The sequence below is a fragment of the Sorex fumeus genome, unplaced genomic scaffold, assembly GCF_029834395.1.
Source record: "Sorex fumeus unplaced genomic scaffold, SorFum_2.1 ptg000098l, whole genome shotgun sequence".
In the NCBI taxonomy this organism is placed as follows: domain Eukaryota; kingdom Metazoa; phylum Chordata; class Mammalia; order Eulipotyphla; family Soricidae; genus Sorex; species Sorex fumeus.
The window spans coordinates 15,535,254-15,560,510 of NW_026606155.1; the positions used below are offsets into that span (position 1 = coordinate 15,535,254).

At 37.8% G+C, this 25,257-nt stretch overlaps 1 protein-coding gene across 1 annotated transcript in view; it reads left to right on the forward strand.

Moving 5' to 3' along the window:
- The window catches only part of CEP128 (centrosomal protein 128), a 512,196-nt gene that overhangs the window by 412,520 nt on the left and 74,419 nt on the right, over nucleotides 1-25,257 (forward strand). The window contains exons 20-21 of the mRNA XM_056134021.1: nucleotides 11,440-11,489; nucleotides 23,735-23,824. Of these exons, the coding sequence (XP_055989996.1) occupies nucleotides 11,440-11,489; nucleotides 23,735-23,824 (140 nt within the window). The remainder of the gene's footprint in view (nucleotides 1-11,439; nucleotides 11,490-23,734; nucleotides 23,825-25,257) is intronic.

Consider the following 25,257-nt stretch of genomic DNA (forward strand, 5'->3'; position numbering starts at 1 on the left):
TTTATAAGCAGAAACTTAATTTATAAGCAGAAACTTAAAGTTTCTGCTTTTTACTTAATCAAAATATTCACTTTCCTTAAAAAAAAAAAGCAAATAAACAACCTGTCTCCTTCCTTCACTGCCAGGAACCAGAATCAAAATAAAAAAGTGTTAAACCTCCTTAAACAGCCAGACCACTAGTTGCAAAGACTGTGAAGGAAGTGGTACAAGACTGACTTCGCCAAAAACATGGTCATGATATATTACCTTGAGCGTGCCAGAGAAATGCAGAGAAGGGAAAAAAGAAAACCCACAAAAACACCAAGCCTGGGTTCTCCAATGCTCATCCTTGCTGTCCTGCTTTTTCACAAGGACTCCCTACACACCCCCAATCCCCAGTACTATCTGCAACAATTAGTTTGTATCAGCTCATTTAAAGAGTTGGGACCAGTCCAGTGAAAATACACAGGATTGCTGCCTTTTCCACCAAAAAAGTCTTTCATTAACTAATTTTAATAGAGACTCATTCAGCCACAACAATTTGCATGCTACTTGCTACTTGAATCACCATTTGTAATAAATCAAAATACTAGCCTCCCAAAGATAAGCATGGAAATGGAAGGGACCCTTCAGTCATTTTCATGGTGACCATTTGTTGTAAAGCTGGTGGGGGCAAACAATATGATTTTTTATTGTGGGTTGCGTGGATCACACTCATTTGTCATAGTACTATTTTACTTCATTGCTGAGATATCTCACCTATATTCTCTGATACTGTTTTTAATTCACAGTAGTTTCTTCTCAATGATGCCTACTTGATATATTTCATTGGAAAAATCACTCCAAATGCATATATTTGGAAGTATACTTAGTTAAAGATGTACAGAGAACAATGATGGAAGCTGAGAAGGCAATTTGAAAAGTCTAAGTTATGTCAAAAGTGATGAAGCAGTAGTTAGGGAGATTATGGATATAAAGACATTGAAACCCTGATAGCTGACATCAGAGAATCGCTAAAGGAAGTCATGGGAATACAAAATGCATGGTGTTAAAATAGTAGAAAGAATGTAGAATAATGCAAGTAGATTATAACTGAGAACATGATATAGTGGTAGGACAAGGGGTACTAGAACACAGCTCTAACATAGGCCTGGCACTCTGGGGATTCTCAGACCTATGAACTTCATATCTTCTGCTATAGTGAAGTGTTGCCCTGTGGAATAAAATGTTCTTTCTAGCTCTGAATTCTTCAATTTTCTGAGAGAGATATGATGGTTCTATTCAAACACATCCCTAGAGACTTTTAAAAGTGCTAACTCAGGGGGCCAAGGACATAATTTAAAGGATGGAGCACATACTTGGTTTGAGTGGGTCCTATCACCTTATCACACCCAAGCACTACTGGGTGTAATCCTAGTGACCTCCATACCTATACCCAGTGTTGCTAGGAGAAGCCCTTGATCCTTCTGTTATACCCCCATTCTCCTGGGTATACCCCTATAAAAATAACAACAATCCAATAAAAGCTGATCTGTTTGGTTGTGTTTGTTTTGGGGCCACACCTGATGATGCTCAGGACTTACTCCTGGCTTTGTGGTCAAGAATTACTCCTCGATTTGTTTGGGCGACCATATGGGATGTTGGGGCTGAGACGTATGTGCAAGGTAAATGCCCTACTGACTGTACTACTACTCTGACCCTTAAAGTTATTTTTTAATTAATTATGACTATAAAATTTTAGGGGTACAGCTCTACACCTCTATACTTTTATAGGGTACATTACACCTACCATAAAACTGCCCACTACTAATGGTTCTTCCCATCCTCATTCTATAAATAAACATAATATTTACCCAGAAAATTCAAGTCTAGAAGTTAGTTTTGTTGAGTTTTTTTTTTTTGCTTGTGGATTTGCTTTGGTTTTTTCATAATTCATATGTGAGTGGAATTGTACTTCCCTTCTTTTTTATTTCCTTTAGCATAATAACTACAAATTTCATCATTTTATTTCAAGAGGCACAATTTAATCTGATTTAATGGCAGAGTAGTAGGATGCTGGATATATGTATACCACAACTTCTTTATCGTGTCCTGTCAATGAGCATAAAGGTAAATTACCTGTTTTTTTTTTTTATGTAGGAGCACTGCTATTTATTCAGCCACTGATTAGCTGATTGAATTGCGCATGAACTCCGCCTTACTTGTTTTTGTAGCTGTTGTGATTAATGACAGTATGGCCATCAAGGTGCAATTTTCCATTAAAATTAGTATTTTCAGTATTATCCCAAATAATACAAGTGATACAAGTGGTATTTGGGTCATATATATATATATTTGTGTGATATATAATATTATATATAATATTACTTTTATATATAATATATAATATAATATATAATATATAGTAATATATTATATTATATTATATCATTATAATGTATAGTAATAATATATATGATACATATATATGTATGTATCATATTGCTGGAGCAATAGCACAGCGGGTAGGGTGTTCGCCTTGCACGCAGCCAACATGGCCGACCCGAGTTCGATTCCTTCGCCCCTCTCGGAGAGCCCGGCTAGCTACCGAGAGTATTCAATATGCCAAACACAGTAACAACAAAGTCTCCAATGGAGACGTTACTGGGCCCGCTCGAGCAAATCAGCGATCAACAGGAGGGCCTTTACCTTTACCTTTACCTTATATATATAAAATATTACTTTTGTTTTTATTCTTTGTAGCAATTTTTCATGTTTTCAGGCCATCCCTGTTTCTTCTTTGGAGAAATGTCTGTTCATTTCACAAACATACACACGTACACACACACACATATACAAGATGCTTGATTTTTTTTTTCAATTCTCTGAATCCATTCTTTATTTTGGATATTAACCCACTGTTAGATGTATGATGTGTTGATACCCTCTTCTAACTGTTCAGTTTCCTGTGGAAGTATTTTTTGTTTTATAAAAGGTTTTTAATTTCATGTCACCCATAAGGGCCAGAGCAATAGCAATAGCACAATAGCACAATAGGGCATTTGCCTTGCATGCCGCCAACCTGGGTTTGATTCCTTTGTCCCTCTCGGAGAGCCCGGCAAGTTACCGAGAGTATCCTGCCTCCACGGGAGAGCCTGGAAAGCTCCCCGTGGAGTATTCGATATACCAAAAACAGTAGCAACAAGTCTTGTGGTGGAGATGTTACTGGTGCCCACTCGAGCAAATCGATAAACAATGGGAGGACAGTGCTACAGTGCTACAGTCATCCATATAGTTATAATTGTTTGTTTCTCTTGTCAATGGAGTCAGAGACCTAAAAAAGTTCTCATGTCAAGATCCTGGAATGAAAATATCCTGTGTTTCTTCTATTTGTTTTGTTGTTTCATCTCTATCTATATCCAAATTTTGAATTCATTATTATTGGATAACATTGGGTTGTCCTTGTTCCTCCAGCAGGGAGCTTAGGTTTATTGAGTTACTCTCACAACAGTTCCCCTGAGGCCCACCTAATTTCATCAAGCACTAAAAATCCTATATTGCTTTTCTCTTTCCTTTTTGTCTCTTGCATGGTTTAGCAAAGTTATTTATATATAGACACAGAAAGACAGTTCATGCTATGCTTTGTAACATGGGAGTTAATTTTTTTCATTTTATCATCCTGTTATTCGTCGATTGCCTCGAGCAGGCCCCAGTAACGTCTCTTTCATCATAGCCCTGAGATTATATTCAAGGCTCTTTAGGAGAATGAGACCCATCATTGTTACTGGTATTTGGCATATTTGGTACGCCACGGGGAGTTTGCCAGCCGTGTGGGCAGGCTACATTCGATAGCCTGCAAGTTTGTCAAAAGTAGGAATGAGAAAATAAGATGTCATAAAAAGATGTCCTGATAAGATATTCCGAGAGCTGGATTTTATAGTCTCTGAGTCTTGGCCATTGATGGGATTACACGGCGCCAGGGGGCCAGGTGGTGGGTGTGACCCCCGCCTACTGGAATTTGGAGGATCTGGGTGGAGGATGCTCGACTCCAATCCGAGTAGGCTTGGAGATCTTGGCCCCGGAACCCGCGTGGATTTGTCCCTCTGCCAGTACCTCCATGTGTGCGGAGAGTGGTCTCAGCATGGTGGTGGCTGGTCCTGGAGGTCTTCGGCTGCCAGAGCCCTGGTCGGGGCGGGGAGGAAAGCTCAACTGCTCCCCTCCAAGGGGCCCCGGCGAGGAACAGCCAGGCACGGGGGCAGAAGACTGCACTGTTCTCGTCTGGGAGCTGGATTTTATAGTCTCTGAGTCTTGGCTATTGATGGGATTACACGGCGCCAGGGGGCCAGGTGGTGGGTGTGACCCTCGCCTACTGGAATTTGGAGTTAATGGAATCCAAAATAATATTTATTCCTGGACATCCATATTTATTTTACTTAAACCTTAGTTTCCTTATTTCCTACCACTCCAAAAGCAGGGTCCCAACGACGGGACTGAATGGACCTAGGGCAAGCTGTAAACTACCCTGGCATCGAAAGGGAACAAGCTAAATGCCATAATTAAATAGGTTAAGAGCATGGTCATGGAACAAACTCTGTCATGATCCAAAAAGAAGTAACTGAATAAGGACGCTGCTGGGGTTAAGAAAGACTAACCTGGCCTGAGGACTGTAGTCTGGGATATATAGTGAGATGTCCCCAGGAAGAGCCAACCTTTAAGCTTAATATATCTATCACTGTGTTCATACAAAATGACTAAAAATATTATAAGAAGTAAATTTACTATGATTGTTTAAGTGGATTATTAGCTGAGGAAAGGAGAAAGCAATATACCTTGGATGGAATCCTGCCCTTGGGCAGATCTAATAATCTGCTAGTGTTGAACCCTCACCTGATTTTGTCCTTGAGTTAATCCCCTAGAACTTCCCCTGAAGGAGTGGCTTTACCTCTGTTGTTATGACAGTGTTCAACCCCACCTATGTGTACCCCACCCCTCATGATTTCTATATAACTATGCCTAAGGGATAAGAGGGACAGAGGACTTTGAGGTTTACTAGGAGACTAGGATGATGGATCTATGATGACTGGGACTATGACCAAAACTGTGACTTTCTGTAAGCAGAAAAATCAGACTATGCTGGGGAGGAGAGAGAAATAAACTGACTGCCAGTGAGCCTGGGACCCTATTTTTCTCTGTTCCCATGGCCCTTTGACCATCCATCACTGTGGGCCAGCCAGAGGAAGGGTTCTCAGCCACCAAATGCTCATGTGCCGTGTGAGCTAACACTTTTTCTTTGAAACTCACAATTATTAATTAATAGTGATGATATTAAAATGGTTTTGACTTATATATAGTGCTATAGTGATTCAGAGATTTTTTCTTGTGACTATCCAGTAAACATGTGCCCCACACACACACAAATATGTTGAAGAGGTTTTTTATTTTTCTCCATTGTATTGCTTTGGCTTCTTTATCATAGATATGCATGTGGACTTAATTTATGGGTTCTCTATTTTATTCCATTGATCTATATGTATATTTTTGTTCCTGTACCACACTTTTTGATTATTATAGCTTTGTAATATAGCATGAAGTAAAGGGGGTGATTTTCTTGATTTCTTGACTCAGTGTTGCTTTGAATATTTGGGATCCCATAAAAATTCATAATTGATCTACTTCCTTGAAAATATCATTGGTATTTTGATTCAGATTATATTGATCTATTAATTATTTAGGTAAGATGGATGTTTTATTATTTATTGTTCCTATCTATGAGCCTGGGATATTTTTGTTTTCTGTATCTTCTCACATATAGTAGTATCTTTGAGTTTTCAGTGTATAAGTCTTTTATCTCTCTTGCTAAATTTATACCCAAGTATTTTACCTTTCTGGATGGAATTATAAACCATATTATTTTATAAATTCCCTCATCTCTAACTCATTATTGCATGAAATGTCGCAGATTGTGTAGATTACTTTGTTTAGCTCATTAAATATTTGATTACTTTCTGGTGGACCCTATGATTTTTTATGTTTATTTCATTTACAAATAGCTATAATTTTACTAAATTTTCATTTTGATTCTAATATATATATGTATTTCTTAATTTTTCTATTGTAATACTCAAACATTATTGAAGGTAGTGGTGAGAGCAGGGTCTCCTTATTTTGCTTCAGATGTGAGGGCCAAGCTTTTGGGGTTTTGTTTGTTTTTTACATTGACTATTATGTTAACTGCATGTTTGTCATATATGGTTTTTATTTTGTGGAAATATATTACATTAATTCCCGGTGTGTACTGAAAATAATTTTTATCATAAACTAATGTTAAATATTATAATCAACCTCAATTATATGATTGTGTGGAATTTTCATCTTTCTTTTTGTTGCTTTCGTATCTTACTTTTGATTGGTCTATTATTCATTCCTGGGATCCCACTTGCACATAGGATTCCCTTGATGCCCTAAGACTTTGTTAGGAAGTTTTGCTCTTCTAATTTAAATAAAGAAAAAAACGTATTGGAAACTCAACAACATACTTGGACTTCATGCAACGTTTGATAATTTTCTTCCCAACTCTTTCTTCCTTTTAAGTGTTCTTTTTTCCTTTGTCAGTTTCATTGTTGCTTAGAATCCTTTGGCAAAGTAGAAAATATAGACTTAGAATTACTATAGTAATACAAGTCTGGTCACAAATCACAAATCACAAATCATCCTGTTAGTCGTCGATTGCCTCGAGCAGGCCCCAGTAACGTCTCCTTCATCCTAGCCCTGAGATTATATTCAAGGCTCTTTAGGAGAATGAGACCCATCATTGTTACTGGTATTTGGCATATTGGGTACGCCACAGGGAGTTTGCCAGACTCTGCCGTGTGGGCAGGCTACATTTGGTAGCCTGCCAGTTTGTCAAAAGTAGGAATGAGATAATAAGATGTCATAATAAAATGTCCGAGATCTGGTTTTTATAGTCTCTGAGTCTTGGCCGCTGATGGGATTACACGGCACCAGGGGGCCAGGTGGTGGGTGTGACCCCCGCCTACTGGAATTTGGAGGATCTGGGTGGAGGATGCTTGGCCCAAATCCGGGTAGGCTTGGAAATCTCGGCCCCGGAACCCGCGTGACTTTGTCCCTCTGCCAGTACCTTCGTGTGTGCGGAGAGTGGTCTCAGCATGGTGGTGGCTGGTCCTGGAGGTCTTTGGCTGCCGGAGCCCTGGTCAGGGCGGGGAGGAAAGCTCAACCCGCTCCCCTCCAAGGGGTCCTGGCGAGCGAGGACAGTCAGGTGCGGGGGCAGAAGACTGGTCATTAGGAAGAAAAAATGCTTTCCCCATAGCCTTATTAGATCCTGAAAAAGGATTCCTACTGTGATTACTTAGGTCATATGTTGATAAGTTGCTCCAATTTGTCAGTTTAGGTTATGCCTAATTTTGTTTTTGTTTTGGGGCCATACTTGCAGTAGTCCTGGCTCTGCGCTAAGAGATCACTCCTAGTGGATTCGGTGGACCATATGGGATGCCAAGAATCAAATCCAGTTGACTATGTAAAGCAAATTCCCTTCCTGTTGTTCCATTGCTCAGGCCCCGAATTTGGGGTCAAGACGAGTTAGATAGGCTTCTAGATTGAATATTCTAGAATAGGCATCACATGGAGAAGAGGAACAAGAAGTTCTTGATGGTAAAGGATATGGCACTGAAGAGCTAAAATAACTGGCATTCTTTTATTTTTTTTTTATTTAAGATGGGATTAGGGTCACTGGGCATGAACAAGAGAGTGTGAAATGCAAACTGTAGGTAGCTATATTTTGCTGAACTGTAAAAAAATCAAGTAATACACTTGATATCTGCTCAGTAGGAAGAGCAGCATAGAGGCAGGAGCCATAGTGCATTGGGCCAACCTGAATTCCATCCCTGACATTCTGTAGGGTCCCTCGTGCACTGCGAGGAGTAATTAGTATGTGCAGAGCCAGGCATAAATCCTGAACACTGCCTTATATGGTCCAAAAGAGAGGGAGGGAGGGAGGGAGGGAGGGAGGGAGGGAGGGAGGGAGGGAGGGAGGGAGGGAGGAAGGCAAGGAAGGCAAGGAAGGCAAGAAAGGCAGGCAGGCAGGCAGGCAGGCAGGCAGGCAGGCAGGCAGGAAGGAAGGAAGGAAGGAAGGAAGGAAGGAAGGAAGGAAGGAAAGAAGGCAGGAAGGCAGGAAGGCAGGAAGGCAGGAAGGAAGGAAGGAAGGAAGGAAGGAAGGAAGGAAGGAAGGAAGGAAGGAAGACGTAACCATTATGCATTTAGAGAAAACTAAGAGCATATTGTACCAATTTCATTATAAAGCTATGAGAGTAGACTGAATTTCTTTATATTTTGTCAAATGTGTGATTTGAATTTGACTTTATGCGAGATTTGGTAGTGACCATGTATTCAATTACTCTAGGTAATTTTAGCTAAGGTATTAGGAATTTATTATACCGACATAAGAACAAGATCAGTTTTCTGTTTTCTTTAATGATTAATGGATCCTACTACCCATCATTTCAGCTCTACCATGTCATTAAACAAGTTAATTATTTCAAGGGAGTCAACTTTGTGAGCCTCCTATTAATCAGAAGTAGTGGAAGAAAAATCAAAATTCATACATGGGGATATATTAGTGATCTTACTTCTCACAAATATTGTAGAGTTCAAAGATGCAAATCACCGAAACCAGTGGCTTAGGCATTTGTTGTTTGAGACCAGCTGGTATCCATCCCTTTCACTTCTGTTAAAAAGCATCATGATACATATGAAAGTGCTCCATTCTTTCATAATGAGAGATCTATGTGAAGCTCATTACTTCTTGTTTTCATGGAATTTCATCATGAGTGAATTGACACAAAAATGAGGTGTATCCAGATATAAATGTCTACTAGTTCATGCTATTGATCTTCCGCACACCACTTGCTATTCTCTGAAGAGTTTGGATACTTTTATTTACTTAATGTATATTTTAAATGTGTCCCTATAAGAAAAATAGCCATATGTTGGGCTGAAGCTACAGCACAACAGGTTGGGTGTTTTCGTTGCACACGGCTGACCTGGGTTTGATACCCAGCATCCCATATGGTTCCCCGAACACTGCCAGGAGTAATTCCTGAGTGTAGAGCCAGGAGTAACCCCTGAGTACCACCAGATGTGACCTAAAAAGCAAAACAATTTTTTTTAAATATGTGTTCTCCAGATAGTAGTTGTATTGCTTTTAGTTTACAAGTGTTTAATACAAAATCAATACTCAGCATCAGGTCAGAATGATAGTTATGCTTCTGGGCACTTGCTGGCAGCCATTTGGGGCATCCAACAGATGTCTGAAGTGGAAAGAGCTTGGTCCCATGGGTTTTGTCCTATAACATATGAACAAGCTATCCTATGCTTGTTCATGGGCTAGATATAGAACAAACAATTGAAGAAACATAAACAATTTCCCAGACTCTCAGAGCGGTTTCTATAAGGCAGAGCTAAAGCAGTGGTCTTCAACCACCAGTCCATAGACCAATGCCAGCCTGCAGTTCTAGAAAGGTTGAAAACCCATGGTCTACTGCAGTGGTTATCATAGCTGCTCATTGGACCTGGATGCAGTGAGGTGTCGGTCCTCAGTGTAGAAAAAATTAAAGAATGCTGAAATAAGGAACCTAGTATGCCAACTAAAATTCCCTTTGAAAAAATACCACCTGAACTACAGAGATGGTACAGGAGCTTAAGTGTTTGCCTTGCAGGCTGCCAACCCTGGATTCTACCTGGCACCACATTTGATTCATGCACTTCTCTAGCTGTGACTCCTAAATACAGAGCCTAGAATAGCCTCTAGGCACCTGTGAGTGTGGCCCCAAACCCCAACCTCCATGTAATTTCTATGAAGTTTTTTCTTTGCTTTGAGTTTTCATATTTTTCATCCATTTTTATTTTTCAAAATTAAAAAACATTGATACAAAGAGAATCCAAGTGGAAAATGTAGTAAAACTATAGCTCTTTGTAGATGAGATAATACCATACATATAAACTCTCCCTAGGGTCTTGGGAGACATCTCAGAGGACTGGAGTACATGCTCTGCATGTGGGAGACGCTCTTTTGGCCCCTGTCACATGATCCTATGAGCATTGCCAGAAGGAACTTCTGAGCACTGAGCCAGGAGTAGCCCCTGAATATTTCTGGGTCTGACCCCAAAATAAAACAAACAAAACAAAATCTCCCTACTGCATCAACAGACTCATTTTTGTTACTATAATTGATTAGCAAAATGTTGGGAAACTAATAAACTCTTCCATGGGATACAGAGCAAAATTTTCTTCTTCATAACACCATTCATTGTGTCTTGAGGTAATTGCCTGCAATTTCTCCCTTAACATGCAGTCTAAAAAGGGTCATTGCCATCAATTATATCACCTATCCAGCCTCCTGAGGTTTCAGTGTATTGCCCACTATTTTTTGGAATATTCTAGTTACTTGACTACTCACTCTGGCACCATTTCCTACTGCATCTCATACAGCATTTTCTGAAGACATTTGCATTTGCCTTTCTGATATACATATATATATATAACTTTACATATATATAATTTCTGGAAGATATAATTTCCTTTTACGCAGCACAACCTCTTGGTAAGCTATATCAATCACAGAGTACAGCAAATGCTAATATTAATGTGCCCTGCTGTAGGTGTTTCTTGCCAGTTTTCATCCAAGTTCTGACTCAGCCCAGTGCTCTTTAGGATTGTGAGATCTAGTAAGATCATAGAACGGGATGGTATAGCTGCAGGCAGAAAATTCTGCTTGCCAAGTATATTTCCTTTCATAACAAGTTCATAAATTAATCTGGGGCCCCGAGACACCATGGCTATATACATGTATTCAGGAAAACCTCTTCAGTTGACTACCTTCCCTTCCAGCCACTAACTTCTCTGAGATGGTGCCAAACTCTTGGTCAGATAAGTCCAATGCTTCCCACCTGCTCAGTGTGAAATGATAATTAATATGACTTTGCAATTTGGGTGGTGTTCTACTTTCACTAATAACACCCATTATTTCAGGGTGTTATTTGGTTATAAAAATTGACTCTGGAGGTGGAGCTTGACTTGAGAGGTTAATTTAAGAGAAAATGGTTTATTTCTAATTTTTCTTTCAAAAGGAAAAAAAAGGTTTTCTAAAGAGCTCATTTTGTGTTACTTTAGAGTTATGTAAGTACTGGGGAAATTACTAAAATATTGCTATGATCTGGGATTTGTAAGTAAGTTTGCCTTATTTCTAGTATCTCCAACAGTTAGGACCTCACAGGGCATGTCATCAAGCATAACAGAGAGCACTGCCACATACATGTCTTCATTTCTTATGCATGATTAAACTTCAATCATCAGTTCTTTTCCCATGTAACAGTTTACACAAGCTACTGGCTGAACTGAGTATGATAATTAGCAGCAATACATTTTGTTTTGTGTTGATGGAAATTCTCCTTTTTTTTTTAATTGTAGATCTGCTGGAGGAGTCACACAGAAAAGATGAAGAAATGGAATCTCTGCAGGTAAAATAAATTTTGTAATAGGGCAGCTATTCTTGGGATGAAAACATTTGTTTTTATGCTCACTTAACTTTTAATAATCAAAGCCAATAATGGCCACATTCAGACAACTGTGGCAAACACTGTGAAAAATACATCAAATTTTCAGAGTCCAAGTTGGAATTTGCTTCCTTTTAGCAGTGTTTGAGAACATTTATAATCTTCTACAGCAGGAAGCCAGCTCAGCCTCTGTGCTCCTCTTTGAAAGGAGCCTTTATTCCTTGGTATAGCTTCATAGGAACTGCAGCATCAGGAAATGAGAGCAACATCCTTCAAAATAATTTTCCCTCAAACAGGGCTGATGAATGAGGATGAATTCATGGAATCTGCATTTTCAAGTATAAGGCAAAGAGTATTCTGACTTCATAAAAGTCATCTACCAGTCACCAGTCCAGAACATTCACCTACATGTAGAGTTTAAGATTTATCTCATATGCTTCTCAATTCTGTATGGATTTATCATACATATTTCTTAGACCAGAAAAGTCGATGTTAAAGATTGCAGTGGAATTTGGTATTTTCATGGTATGAGCAGCTGGTGCTAAAATGGCATTTGACAGAAAATCTCTCTTCTCCACTAGATTAATTTACTGAGGGGTAGCTCGGGTATTAGTCTCTGTTAGGGTGAAGTCACGTGATAGAGTATCAGTTAGTACTCAGTGAGTAACGGTGAGTATCAGTTAAATTTACATGACAGAAGCAGTTCACCTAAAGTCACACAGGGGATTAAGAATAGCTAATGCTGGAGTCGGGGCAATAGTACAGCCAGTAGGGCATTTGCCTTGCTCACGGCTGACCCGGATTCAATCCCCGGCATCCCATATGATCCCCCAAGTACCACCGGGAGTAATTGCTGAGTGCAGAGCCAGGAGTAACCCCTGAGCATCTTGGGTGTGAGCCAAAAATCAAAATATAATAATAATTTTTAAAATTAAAGGAATTTAAAAAAAAAAGAAGCAAATGTTTTGAACAGTTCAAGTGCTTGCTGGGCCTGGAATAGCATGGCAAAGCAGGAGAGGAAAACAGTATCACAAGCTGGCCAGGATGCTTCAGGCATAAAGATGATTGTTTATGGGGGGAAAAACAGGAGCTGGGCTCCTTCTATCTGACCATGTTTTTGACTGGTATTAAAAGAAAATTATGTATCGGTTTGAAAAGGAAAAAGTACTCTGTATACCTAATAAAAATGACCCATGTTATTCTCAGTTTTGTACACATTAGATTTTTTTTAACACCATGAGCTAGTGTCAGAAGAAAGAACCTTGGTTGGTCCAGTCAGAAGTTGCATAAAATCTCATGTACAGCCTCACTCTATCTCTGAGACATTAGTTTCAACAGTGCTTATCTTACGAAAACACTAGATATGTTTACAGACAAGCTATTTTCAAATATTTTAGTTCAGACTTGTGCTAGTCTTTGACTCCACAATACTACATATATAAGCATATTTATTCAGTACATAGTTCATATCTGGCCTTTTGAAATGACAGCCCAAGCTGTTTTAAGATTATTTCTCTCACAATACAAATGTTGGAACCAATAATCCTGATAAAAATATAATTGCTTTTGTTGCTTCTCAAATATTTATTAAGTGCTGGCAACATACTTTACCAAAATGTTCATCAAATGCAGTGGAATGCTCCAGCCAACTAACCATGGGCATTTATTGATGCAGAGTAGCATTATGATCCTTCAGCACAAGAACTAAATGTTGGCACTTTGTGATGGCAATTAGTACCCAACACTAACAATTCTTTATTAAGGATAAAGAAGGCACTGGCAGCTCTAGCAGTGTGTAGACCCATATGCAGAGAGTCTGTTCTTTCAAAGATTAGAGGAAAAATTCATCAGAGAAGCACTGCACAATAGGCTTCGATATTCATATCACCGGTGATAGTTTGAGAGCACTATTGTAGTGGATAGTTGAGCTCCTTCACTCACACCAGAAGACTTTGGGAACAAGAAGAGAAATAATTTCTAAAAAAAATCATAGCACTAAGGGTTAGAGATCAACAATTTGGAACTGGAACTTTTGGCTCTGCTTCTGATTCACTCAGTAACCTTGAGTAACTCAATTAACTTTGCTGTGCCTATTTTGTTCATCTATAATATAAAATCATAAAACTGTCTTCTAGAAGTATTTAGTGTAGATTAGACTATCCCAGCAGAGAGAGCTAAATATTTAATTCCAATTTTCAGTGTTAGTAAATCCCCATGTTTCCAAATTGGAGTCAAATCTATTTACTCATTATCATCTTATAATTACGTATAACAGACATTGTGCATTTAGTATTAACCTCCTTAATGGCAAGGGTATTTATCTACAAACCCTTTCCTGTAACTAAGAAGGTCTTTGTGTACTCATCGAACAGATAGTTATAATGCACTAAGTTGTGCAAGGGATATAAAGCAAGCTGCTTAGACTGGAGAGCTTCTTCTGGCCATCTAGCCCTTATTAGTGGAATATATTAGTGGAATGACAGAGTATAGGAATATATGAAAATGTCTCTAGGAGTTTATGATAAAATATCAAAAATTATATTAGAGGCAATATATGTGTCATTAAAGGAACACATCACATGAACACTTCTCTTTGGGAGGTTGGGTAAAATGTAGAGTTAAAATTAGGGTGAGGGGCTGGAGTGATAGCACAGCGGTAGGGTATTTGCCTTGCACACGGCCGACCTAGCTGACCAGGATTCGATTCTTTTGCCCCTCTCGGAGAGTCCAGCAAGCTACTGAGAGTATCTCACCTGCACAGCAAAGCCTTGCAAGCTACCCGTGATGTATTCGATATGCCAAACACAGTAACCAGTCTCACAATGGAGATGTTACTGGGCCCGCTTGAGCAAATTTGACAGATAAATATATATATAAATAAATAGCTCTCAGAGATCTATTAAACAGTTCTTTGTGGTAACATGGTGGCAAGACATGATAGTGACTGGGCTAGGTGGAAGCAGAGTGTGTGAAGAGGAATGGGTTGGTTGTGTTGAATGTATTTTAGGATATAAAAGTTCATGAACTCTACGATTGGTTGCTAAGAACTACAGAACAGGAGTTAAAAATGACTCTTGATTGAGCAGCTTCATCAATGGTTGTGTTAGTGGGATATGGTAAAGTTTATTAGTAGAGTTTTTGATATTTTATCTTTGGTTTCTTGCAACATCCAGATGTCATTTTCAAGAGAAGAATTTATATAAGTCTAGAAATAAAGAAAGAGTTTCACTGAATAATCAGACACTGGTATCATCAAACATGGTCACCACCTGATATGGATGATTCTGTCATCAGAGCAATGAGAACTCCCAGAGAAACTATGTAAAATAAAGATATGTAACCTGAAGTCAGAAATCTAGGGAACACCAACACTTTAGGAACAGGCTAAGAATAAAGATCCTGTAAGGATATAAAATAATTTCAGGAGAGAATAGAGAAGCTGAGTGAAGAATATTTCAAATGAAAAAATGATAAAATGAATAAATATATGTTAAATCCTTGAATCCACTTACTTAAATTAGGTTTTATAATAAAACTTTGCCATACAATGAATTGTACTTTTCTATCATGCCTATGATAAAACTTTCATGTCTTACACTTCCCATAGATCCAGAACTGATGTTTCACCATAGCTGCTATCCAGTATATCTTTGACTAAATAAACAAATGACTGACACTCTACTGTATTCTTATTTACCTAAAGCTTATTCTTGTTTTTTTTCTAAAGTCTACCAGTTCAAAAGTGGTCATTCTTATCCAAGAGTTCATTTTATATATAAAAATTGGGCTTGAGGCGCTGGAGCGATAGCACAGCGGGTAGGGCGTTTGCCTTGCATGCAGCCAACATGGCCAACACAGGTTCGATTCCCAGCATCCCATATGGTCCCTCGAGCACCGCCAGGAGTAATTCCTGAGTGCATGAGCCAGGAGTAACCCCTGAGCATCGCCGGGTGTGACCCAAAAAGCAAAAAAAAAAAGGGCTTGAGACAGTCACTTCAATATTTATGCACATGTGCGCACGCGAACACACACACACACCCACACACGCACATGCACTTTCCCTTGTTGTCCTGCTTTATCTCTCTCTTTCTCTTTTTCTCTTACTCTTTCTTTCTCTCACCTCTTCCCCTCTCCCCTCTCTCTCTCTTTTTCTCTCTCTCTTACTGTTTAAATGTAGTATTAAAATAAAAGTTTGATAATGATTACCTTGGCAGGAGTGCTAAGAATTGGTGAGTAAGGAAAAGTATAAAAAAAGTATTGGGGAGAACATCAGAGAGAACTTAAGTCTTTGAAGAATAACAAACAATAAGTATGCACATATTTGACAGTAACTTCATGTAACTGGGAATTACTAGCTTCTTGGGTTGTAATTTAACAATGTCTAGCTTGGGGTTCTTTTGTGTCTCGCCTTCATTGGCAGTGACAGTGAATGCTGCTCTTCTTAAAAGTCAAAGTGTTGTCTGACTATAAATGTGCGTGCAGCATCAGAGTCCTGTTTGCAAGTGGGTTTCCAAGTGCACTGACACAAGCGAATCCTTTCTTCGCTTTCCTCAGTGTCTTGCTTTTCTTCATATTATTTTCTGAATCCCCAAAATTTGAAGCCAAGCCCAACAAAAGACTGCTGTGCTTAATTGTGATAAGCGTCAGAATGCTGCCTATATGAGCCATTAAAGTGTCTTCAAGACTCAAGTACCCCCTCTTGCTACACCAAATTACTAGCACTTCACTTTTTTTCTTTTTAAATTGCATAAAACTAGACATTTTGGAATATGATTTTTTTCCTATGCATTTTCCTTTTACTGGGTCATTTTTTCGGTCATTTTGGGGTATTATTCGTATCTATAAATTGAGGATGATGACAATTCTAGTTTTCTAGGACTATTGGAAGAATTAACAATGATAAGAAATATGTGAGGCTCTGGGCCTGGCAGGTCTTCCATATTACTAACCCTGCACAATGGCTGTTCTTTTGCATGTAACACGAATATGCTAGACCTGAAGCTAGTCACTAGCTTAGTAGGGCTCTAGCAGTCTAGGGCCCTGAGCCCAGGAGCTCATTCATTTCTTACCTTTCTCCTTCCCTCTTTCTCTCTGTTTTCTCCCCATCCATTACACTATCCTTCTTGTAGGAGCAAACAGGATTTTAAACTCAGCTTTTGGTCAGATTTAACCTAAAGAGAGTATCATAGCCACTAAATAGAATTCATTTGTCAAATAAATCACAGTGTAGCAGGAATAAAATTGATTATATGGCTGATACATTACAAAGGGATTCAATATAACTAAAGGATAAAATGAAAACATTTTAGTTGTATGAACTATATTATTACAGGTATTCCAGATAATTTTTGTATAAAGATTTCTATTAGAAATTGGCTGAACACTTTGTTTAATTAAAAAAATAGTTGATTTTTTAAAATTTTATATTTTATTTTGAGACATCCCAAAGCTGTTCTTTAGCTATGCCCTCAGAATTATTGAGCAATATTACCAACAAGTTATTTTTATATAATCCACAATTATTTTAAAGTTATTATCCCTCTCTCTCTAAGATAGTTCTTAAAAGTATTCTTGAGCCATTCATTTAAAAGGTTTGATATATTTTTTAGACCTTTTATGGCAAAAATTGGGCAGATGTTTGAGTTTTGGTTCTGTCACTTGAACAATGTTTAGGCAAAAGCATTAAAATGAGCAGAGCAGAAAAGATAATCTTTCCTTCAGCCATTATTTTATTTCAGTTGCTTACGAAGTAGCTTATGGCATCACAATTTTGAGGGGTATGGGAGGGGAATCTCCTCCATTTCTTTGTTCTTTTGGAACAAACCCAATACATATTAATATTGATAGGAGTTTTATATTATGGAAAAGAATTTCATTGTAGAATGGCAGACACACTCTTGGAGCTAAACTGAGGGAAAAAATAAAACCACCAGAGACAAAAGACTGAAGGGCAAATAAATTGCCCTGGGAAGATGCTGACAGTACAGTACATTAACATCTAGTCCCTGGAGATGTCAGTTCTCCCAATAAACAACCATGTGATAACCAGGGCTAGTCACACACCAACTGGATAATTTCCATGGTTTTGTGTATCCTGCTTGAGTAGAGAATACAGCTTGTACCCTGAAGCCACACAGTGGTTTTGGAAATTTTCAAGTGTGGCTAGCAGTCCAGGGATGAGGCAGCTAAAACTCCCCGATCTTCATTAGCAGGGAATGTGAGGTGTAGTCAGACACTGTGTTCTGCCTCTGTATTGCCAGAAAAAAAAATGGAGAGTTGGTTAAAGCATTTCTTACATTTCCCCAGAAAGTCTAAGTTGCTTAGGAGATATAAAGTACATTTTCAGAAGTCCCGATTTGAATACACTGATAAATTGGAATTGATTATTAAACTTTTTTTTAAACTGGAAGAGAATGCAGTATCCTGCTCATCCCTGGGGTTACTTACAAAAGTTGCAAAGTAACTTCTGTAATGCTAGAAGCTGAAATATACTGCCTACCTGCTTATTTTTCCCAAGATGCATTCTTCAAAAAGTAGATTATCACAGAGTTTCTCTATTTCTTTTTCTGACATGATAAAGGGGGGAAAAGGATCATTTTCAGAAGACATATGCAAACCAAAACATGGGTGGTGATGAAGGATAGAGGGTCATTGTAACACGGCCACTTTCAGGACTGGGATATTTAATGACTCATTAAAATCTCTATTTTCTCACAAGGTGAGGAGACTTACTATGTCTTTAATTTCATATGAGGTCTCAGCAGAGATAAAATGTTAGTAGGCAGCCGCGGGGTCAAGCAGGGGTCTCAGCCAATTAGATTTGCACATTTCCGTTTACTATGTCAAGAAGTCTCAGGGGAGCAGACAACCAGGCTCAGTAAAATAGCTTCCACTCAAAATTTTAGTGATCATTAAATTTTATCACCCTATTTTACCTGAAATTTACAACTTAATTTTAATTCCAAATTTATGACAGAATGAAACTGGAAGATAGATTACCCAAAGAGCAGGGTAGTCTTACGTCTAAATATGGAAATTGACTGACTAGGCGAGATCATTTTCTCTTAACAACAAAAATCCAAACATGATCGGTTCTGAGATGCTCACATGATGCAAAGCACACATTTTAAGGACTTAGCAGTGCTTTGAGTCAAACTTCCAAAAAAGGTCTCTTAAGAAAGCAAATGCCACTTAGAAACATAAAAAAAAAGCAAAAACAACAAAGACAAGTACAGTCTTTAAACTCAAATTCCCAGATTTTTCCCTGTGACAAAAAGCTTTTTTAATAATTCGATAATGAGTGTCCTTAAAAATTTTGTAAATTGCTCCCACAAGGGAAGAAATTATTTTGTGTCTCCAAACACTATCCTCTTTGCAGCTGATTTCATGATCACGATCACGATCATCCTGTTGTTCATCTATTGCCTCAAACAGGCACCAGTAACGTCTCCTTGGCCCTAGCCCTGAGATTTTAAAAAGTGCCATACTCAAGGCTCTTTCAGGGTTAGGAGAATGAGACCCATCATTGTTACTGGTATTTGGCATATTGGGTACACCATGGGGAGCTGATTTCATGAAAAGCAATTCTTAGTACCTTTATTGGCATCGAGCTTTGGGCTTCCATAGGCACTCCAGCTAATGCAAACAGCAGTGTATGTTCTCTTGTGGAAAATGGGAACCATTTATACACATTGTGATGTTTTGCAGTGTTGAGTTTGTTGGGGAGATGTGTCATCTCTCCAGAGTCTCAACCGTCCCTTATAATTCACAACCACTTCATTTGGGCTACAGAGTTTAAAGAGATATAGACATCTGGTCTTCATAGGCTCCTGAGTTATAAAAGTAGAGTGTGACAAAACCAGACAGGTTCTAATTACTTGAACACCATTGCCCATTATATTTCCTCTTCTCATCACATCACTCATCCCATCTCATCACCTCTAACTTGGGACAGATAACCAGTGTGTCTTGTCTATTCAGGCTGCTGGAACCAGAATATGAGAACTGGTTTAAACATGGAACATTTAGTTCTCCCAATTCTGGAAGTTGGGAGGTTGAAGCTCAAAACAAATTCAGTGTCTTATGAGAGACTACTGCCAGGTTCTTAAAAACTGGAAGCAGAAAGTGCTGTGAAGTCTCTTTCGTTAATTAGGACACTATCCTGTTCATGAGAGCCCTGCCCTCATAATAGAAATATTCCATATATCCCCACCTCCTAATATTATCATTTGGGGTTTAGGATTTTGATTTGTGATTTTTAATGGGGCACAACATTCTATTTAAATATACCATGGTCTCCATTTTGTCTTCCATCTCCTCTTGTCTTCCTTCCATAGTTAACAGTGACAGAAAGTAACCCTTTGGGTAAAGACTAGTGTACAACAGATTTAGAAACAAATGTTCAGCAGAAATACATTTTTAGTTGAACAGTCTGGATGGACTCATAAACCAAAACTGAGTTGCTAAGCATTAATTGGACATTACTGGAAATAGCTTATAGCTCTCACTTTGAAAGTTATCTCCGATCTCCATCTCTGGTTCATTTTCCAGAATATAAGCCAAAATCTCAGAGTAGTTTCCTTGCCTGGGATCTTGGAAATTACTATGTTTCAGTATATTAAAGAATACTTGTTTAACAGTTGTTAATTCCCATTAAGATTATAATAAATTGATATCAAAGAGCAACGGTCTATGTATCAAAGTAGAAAATAAAATCACCATCTGACTTGTTAAAGATTTATATTAATACTTCCCTGAATTACTTTTGTGGTTCATTTTGTGTTAAAATATAAATATTATCATTTGTTCTTTACAACAATTCTTAAAGTAGGTATTTTTCCATTGTACAGATACAGAAGCAAATGTATATAGCTTGCTCAGCTAGTAGGAGACAGGGTTTGCACCTGTGCTGGAATCTGTCTGACTTCTATACAAGTACTCTGAAATGCCTCATGAACGTGCAAAGAACAGAACTTGTATATTTTTGTTCCTGACTTTCTTGTAATTTCTTTTTTCATATAAGAATGATTCTTTAGCAAACATAATAATTAAGCACTTAGTTTGGCAAAATATTCACTTGCTACCTCCTAAAATAGGAAACTAAATAATTTTTAGAATGTGCATTAAGTATGAAGGCCTTACTGGAGACATTAATAGTAATAACAATAATAAAAGTAAATAACAATAATAATGAAATTCAGGTAGTTTTTATACAGTTTTAAAATGAGAGAGAGCCATTTACATGTGAACAAAAATTTTAATTTCTGGTACTTGATTATGAATAATCCAGTAATCCTGAACACTTCTAGGAAGGAGAAAGGATCATTTTTCTTTTTCCATTTCGTACCTTTTTGCTTAGTCATCAAGTTTTAAATAAACAGACTGAAGAAAGTTGTTATTAAAGCCCTCCTCAGGCTTCTTCAATTTCAGTTTTAAACCAGGTTCAAAATATTCTGGCAAAAATTAAAAGCAACATTGAAAACAATTTGCATAAATTTTAAATTGGGGAAAAAGTGATAAAACCGAAGTAAGCTGAAAAAATAACTAATAAGCATCTTATATGTTTATCTTTTCATCATAATCAGAATTATTTTGGTTTTATGTATTTGCTTCTGAAGAATACTACCTTTAGAAGAGTAATTGTATTAAATTTAGAATCCTAAAAATTTAATTTGTTGGAAGTTTAACATTTTACTTTTAAAAGTGTGAAAGGCTTATTAGCATGATAATAAATAACATTTAATGTCTGTTAACAATATTTTTGCACTTATAAAAGAAAATAAAAAACTATTGCTTATTGGACACTCTAAGCCTTTAATACTTTCTGCTTTTTGCAGTTCAGATCTCTAGCTCTCTTTTCACTGTTAGGAAAAAAAATTCCAATAAATTTATCATGAGTGAAAGAGGGGTCAATTCCACGGGAGAGGTTTTGACAAGCTCAGTGGTGAATCTGAAGTCCTTTAGCCAGGATGTATAGGAAATGGGAAAGGGGCTGAAGCAATAGCACAGCAGGCAGGGTGCTTGCCTTGCACGCGGCCAACCCGGGTTCAATTCCCAGCATCCCATATGGTCCCCTGAGCACTGCCAAGGGTAATTCCTGGGTGCAGAGCCAGGAGTAACCCCTGTGCATCGCCAGGTGTGACCCAAAAATAAAAAAAGAAAAAAATGAGAAACCAACACAATAGAGGTGCCTGGCCAGAGAGATAGTACAGCAGCTAGTGTGCTTACACATAGGAACTGTAGTAGCAATGCTTGCCACCAAATATGGCTTCCTGAGCCCCCTCCAGGAGTGACCCCACACCACACAGCCCCAGTAAGCCCCGAGCTCCACTGGTTGTGGCCAAAAGACCATGGAAAACAAATAAATGAATAAATAAATAAAACCACTGTTTGGCTCTAAAACAAACAAAAGACAGAGAACAAGCACAATAGAGGTGCCATTTAGCTGCTCAAAATCACAGCTAATTTAGTTTAGTTCTTTGCTTTCTTTTATCCTTTCTTCTGATATTCCCCAGCAGTATTGACTTTTGTACTTCAGCTGGCGTAATGTCAAACCCAGAAAGAAGGCATTGCAACTTACTTAAAAGCATATGGCAAAATATAACTCCTTTTATTATATAGAGAAATAAATCTAAAATAGTACCAATAGTGATTTCATTGGAGCATTAAATTTTATTGCGGTACAGTGTGTGTTTTGTTACACTGTCACCTGACATCTGTTCAAAATAAGGTTCCCAAAATGCTGCTCTGGCATGTGTAACTTTGGAAAAGAACTTTAACAACAGAACAGTTTTCCAGTGTATTCCCTGACTACACCACATGCAAAAAGTAGAATTTGATGCTAATAAAATTATTCAGGGGCCCGTGTACAGGGATAAAGTGCATGCATGGTGTGTGATAAAGCCTGGTTCAATCCCTGCACTGTCTTTGCTCTCCGAAGTGCTCCCAGTTCTGACCCCTGAGCCTGAGCACTGCCAACGGTGGGCCCTAAAATAGTAAGTAAAAACAAACAAATATATTAAATAGGGCCATAGATGGTATAGGGGCTAAGGTCCTTATCTTGCACATTATCAATCCTAGTTCAAACACCACATATGGTCCCTTGAACTAATTGATTTAACTAATCAGTTAATTTAATTATAAAGTATGAATTGTTCATTTGGTGATAAAGCTACCTTGTTGGTAACCGTGTACCCAATGCCCTACATAGTGTCTGCTTCAATAAATATTAGCAAGGAGGAATAAAAGAATGAATTAAAGGAATAAATGAGTGTAAAAGGGAGAGTTGTTCAATAAAAGATTATGAAAAACAAATTAGAATTTTATGTAATTTTATCTTGTCATGAAACACTGTTCTTCCTTTGATTTTTTTTTTAGGGAATAAAAAATGTATGAAGAGGGGCCAGACAGATAGTACAATGGGTAGGATGCTTGACTTGCAAAAAATATAAGAAGAAATAAGATTGTGAAACCTATTCTTAGCTTATGAGCCTACAAAAACAGGCAGTGGTTTGGGTTTAACACACTATCTTACTTTGCTGACCCAAGACTTGCAATAATCCAGTTGAAATGCTTTCTATCTCAAGAAAGTTTGCTTTCAGGAGGTGAACTTGAATGAGGGGTTTGGGGGATAGTTTTAGGAAACTTTAAAAATTATCCCTCAGAGAATGAATTTCTGATGATGAATTTTAAGTAATTTTTAAAATAGAAAATATAGTTTTGAACATTCAGATGTCTGTGAATTTTGAAAACCATACACATTGGTACCCCATTGTCTACAGGTAAGGCTGTAGGTGTGAAGAGTAGTTTTATTAATAGTTTAAATTGCCCAGGAGTATCCCATCTTATTTATTCCTTGGTTTTATAAGTGATAAGATTTAGGATTTGAATTTGAATTTGAAAGTAAGATAATCAAAGGTATGTTGAAATAAGTCAGCACTCTGTTTATAATCCTGAAGAAAGAGTAATGTGCTTCAAATTTCAAGCAGTGATTTCCCTAAAACCTGTGACTTGAAGTTGGGTAGGGCAGTGTGTGGACATACATTTTTAAACTACAATATGATATTATCTAAATTTAGAGATTGGAAACTTTATTTGAAATTATATCAATCCTGTTATTGTATTTTATAGCTGTTATTATTCTTAGTGCTTTCAATTAAGACAATAGAGCTTTCCAACTCTTTTTCTTTACTCACATCTCTCTTAAACAGCCAAAGCTACTGTTTAAAATTCCACCTTGGGAAGATGCTAGTCAGACCACAATGAAAAATCAGAATGAAGCTCAATTTGAAGAAAAAGCAGTTAAGTATTTCATAGGTAGGAATCTTTAGGATATTTGAAGTAGTAAAATTTGCTTTATTTTAGAAGATTCAGATAAGTTAGTCTTCAGGTTTGCTTTTCAGAAGAACAACTACAAATAATTGGGTCTTTACCCCCTATTTTTTTTCTTGCTATAATGAATAGTGAGTGCGTCACTGATTATCAGAGTACAGATCATGTAAGATACTTTAAGTTCTCTAACTTTTTCCTTACTGCCTATATTTGTTTATTAAGAAATCTAGATTCATAGTAGTTATAATCTTAGTCAAAGTGATTATGGAAGCAAGTAAAATGTAGTTCATATCAGTCAAGTGGGCTGGAGCGATAGAACAGTGGGTAGAGCATTTGACTTGCATGCAGCCAACATGGCTGACCCAAGTTCGATTCCTCCACCCCCTCAGAGAGCCCAGCAAGCTACTGAGAGTATCTTGCCCACATGGCAAAGCCTGGCAAGCTCCCCGTGACGTATTTGGCATTCCAAACACAGTAACAACAAAGTCTCACAATGGAGACGTTACTGGGCCCGCTTGAGAAAATTGGTGAACAACGGGAGGACAATGACAGTGACAGTGATTAGCCCAATAGATTATTCTGAAATCTATTTGTATGTTTTGATTTTTCCTCCTCAGCAGTTTCTCCTTATTAAAAATGGTGAAAGGGAATCGTAATTAGAACCCCATGAAAAGAACTTGGGAATGAAAAGTGAAAAAGGAGAATCTCTAATGTAACAGTTCATATACTTGAATCCCTGAAAAAAAAATTGAGTCAATAAATATGTGTATAATGGGATGTGGATTGTTAGAAGTACTCAAAGGTAAGCAATTTACTTCCCAGATGAACTCCTTGCTTTACCATTTAATGATACAGCTGTGTGACAACCATAATAGTCACAGTCAAGTGCTTGATTCAAATATTTGGAGGGAAGGAGGTTGTGTCCAAGGGCTCTATGATTATATGGGATACCATGTGACTATCTTTGTCAAATAGCCTCAGAAGGTATGTGCCCTTGGAAGAAGCAAAGGATCTGTGAGCCTTAGGAGATCTCATTAGACCAGTGAGACTTGGTAACAGTCAGAATCATATAGTAGAGAAAAAAAAAGAAAGTATACTCTATTGTTTTCTACAAGTTCTGCATGACACATGCTTGATCATAAATTATGCCATAATCACTGCTGCACTTGATTTGTGTAGGAGTACAGAACATATTCAGTTGATATATGACTAGCCTCACAACTGGAGGTAACAGTTTATTTTTTAAAATGTAAATCTTTGGGAAAAAATGGAATGCTGGTTTCTGGATGTTTACTTTCTCCCTCAACTCTTGTCCCTGCTTCTTCTTGGGGAAATAATCAGTTCTTTGAAATTGGTTGTCACTTGCATTGCCCAATCACCATTAGAAGCTTTATATTAGCTA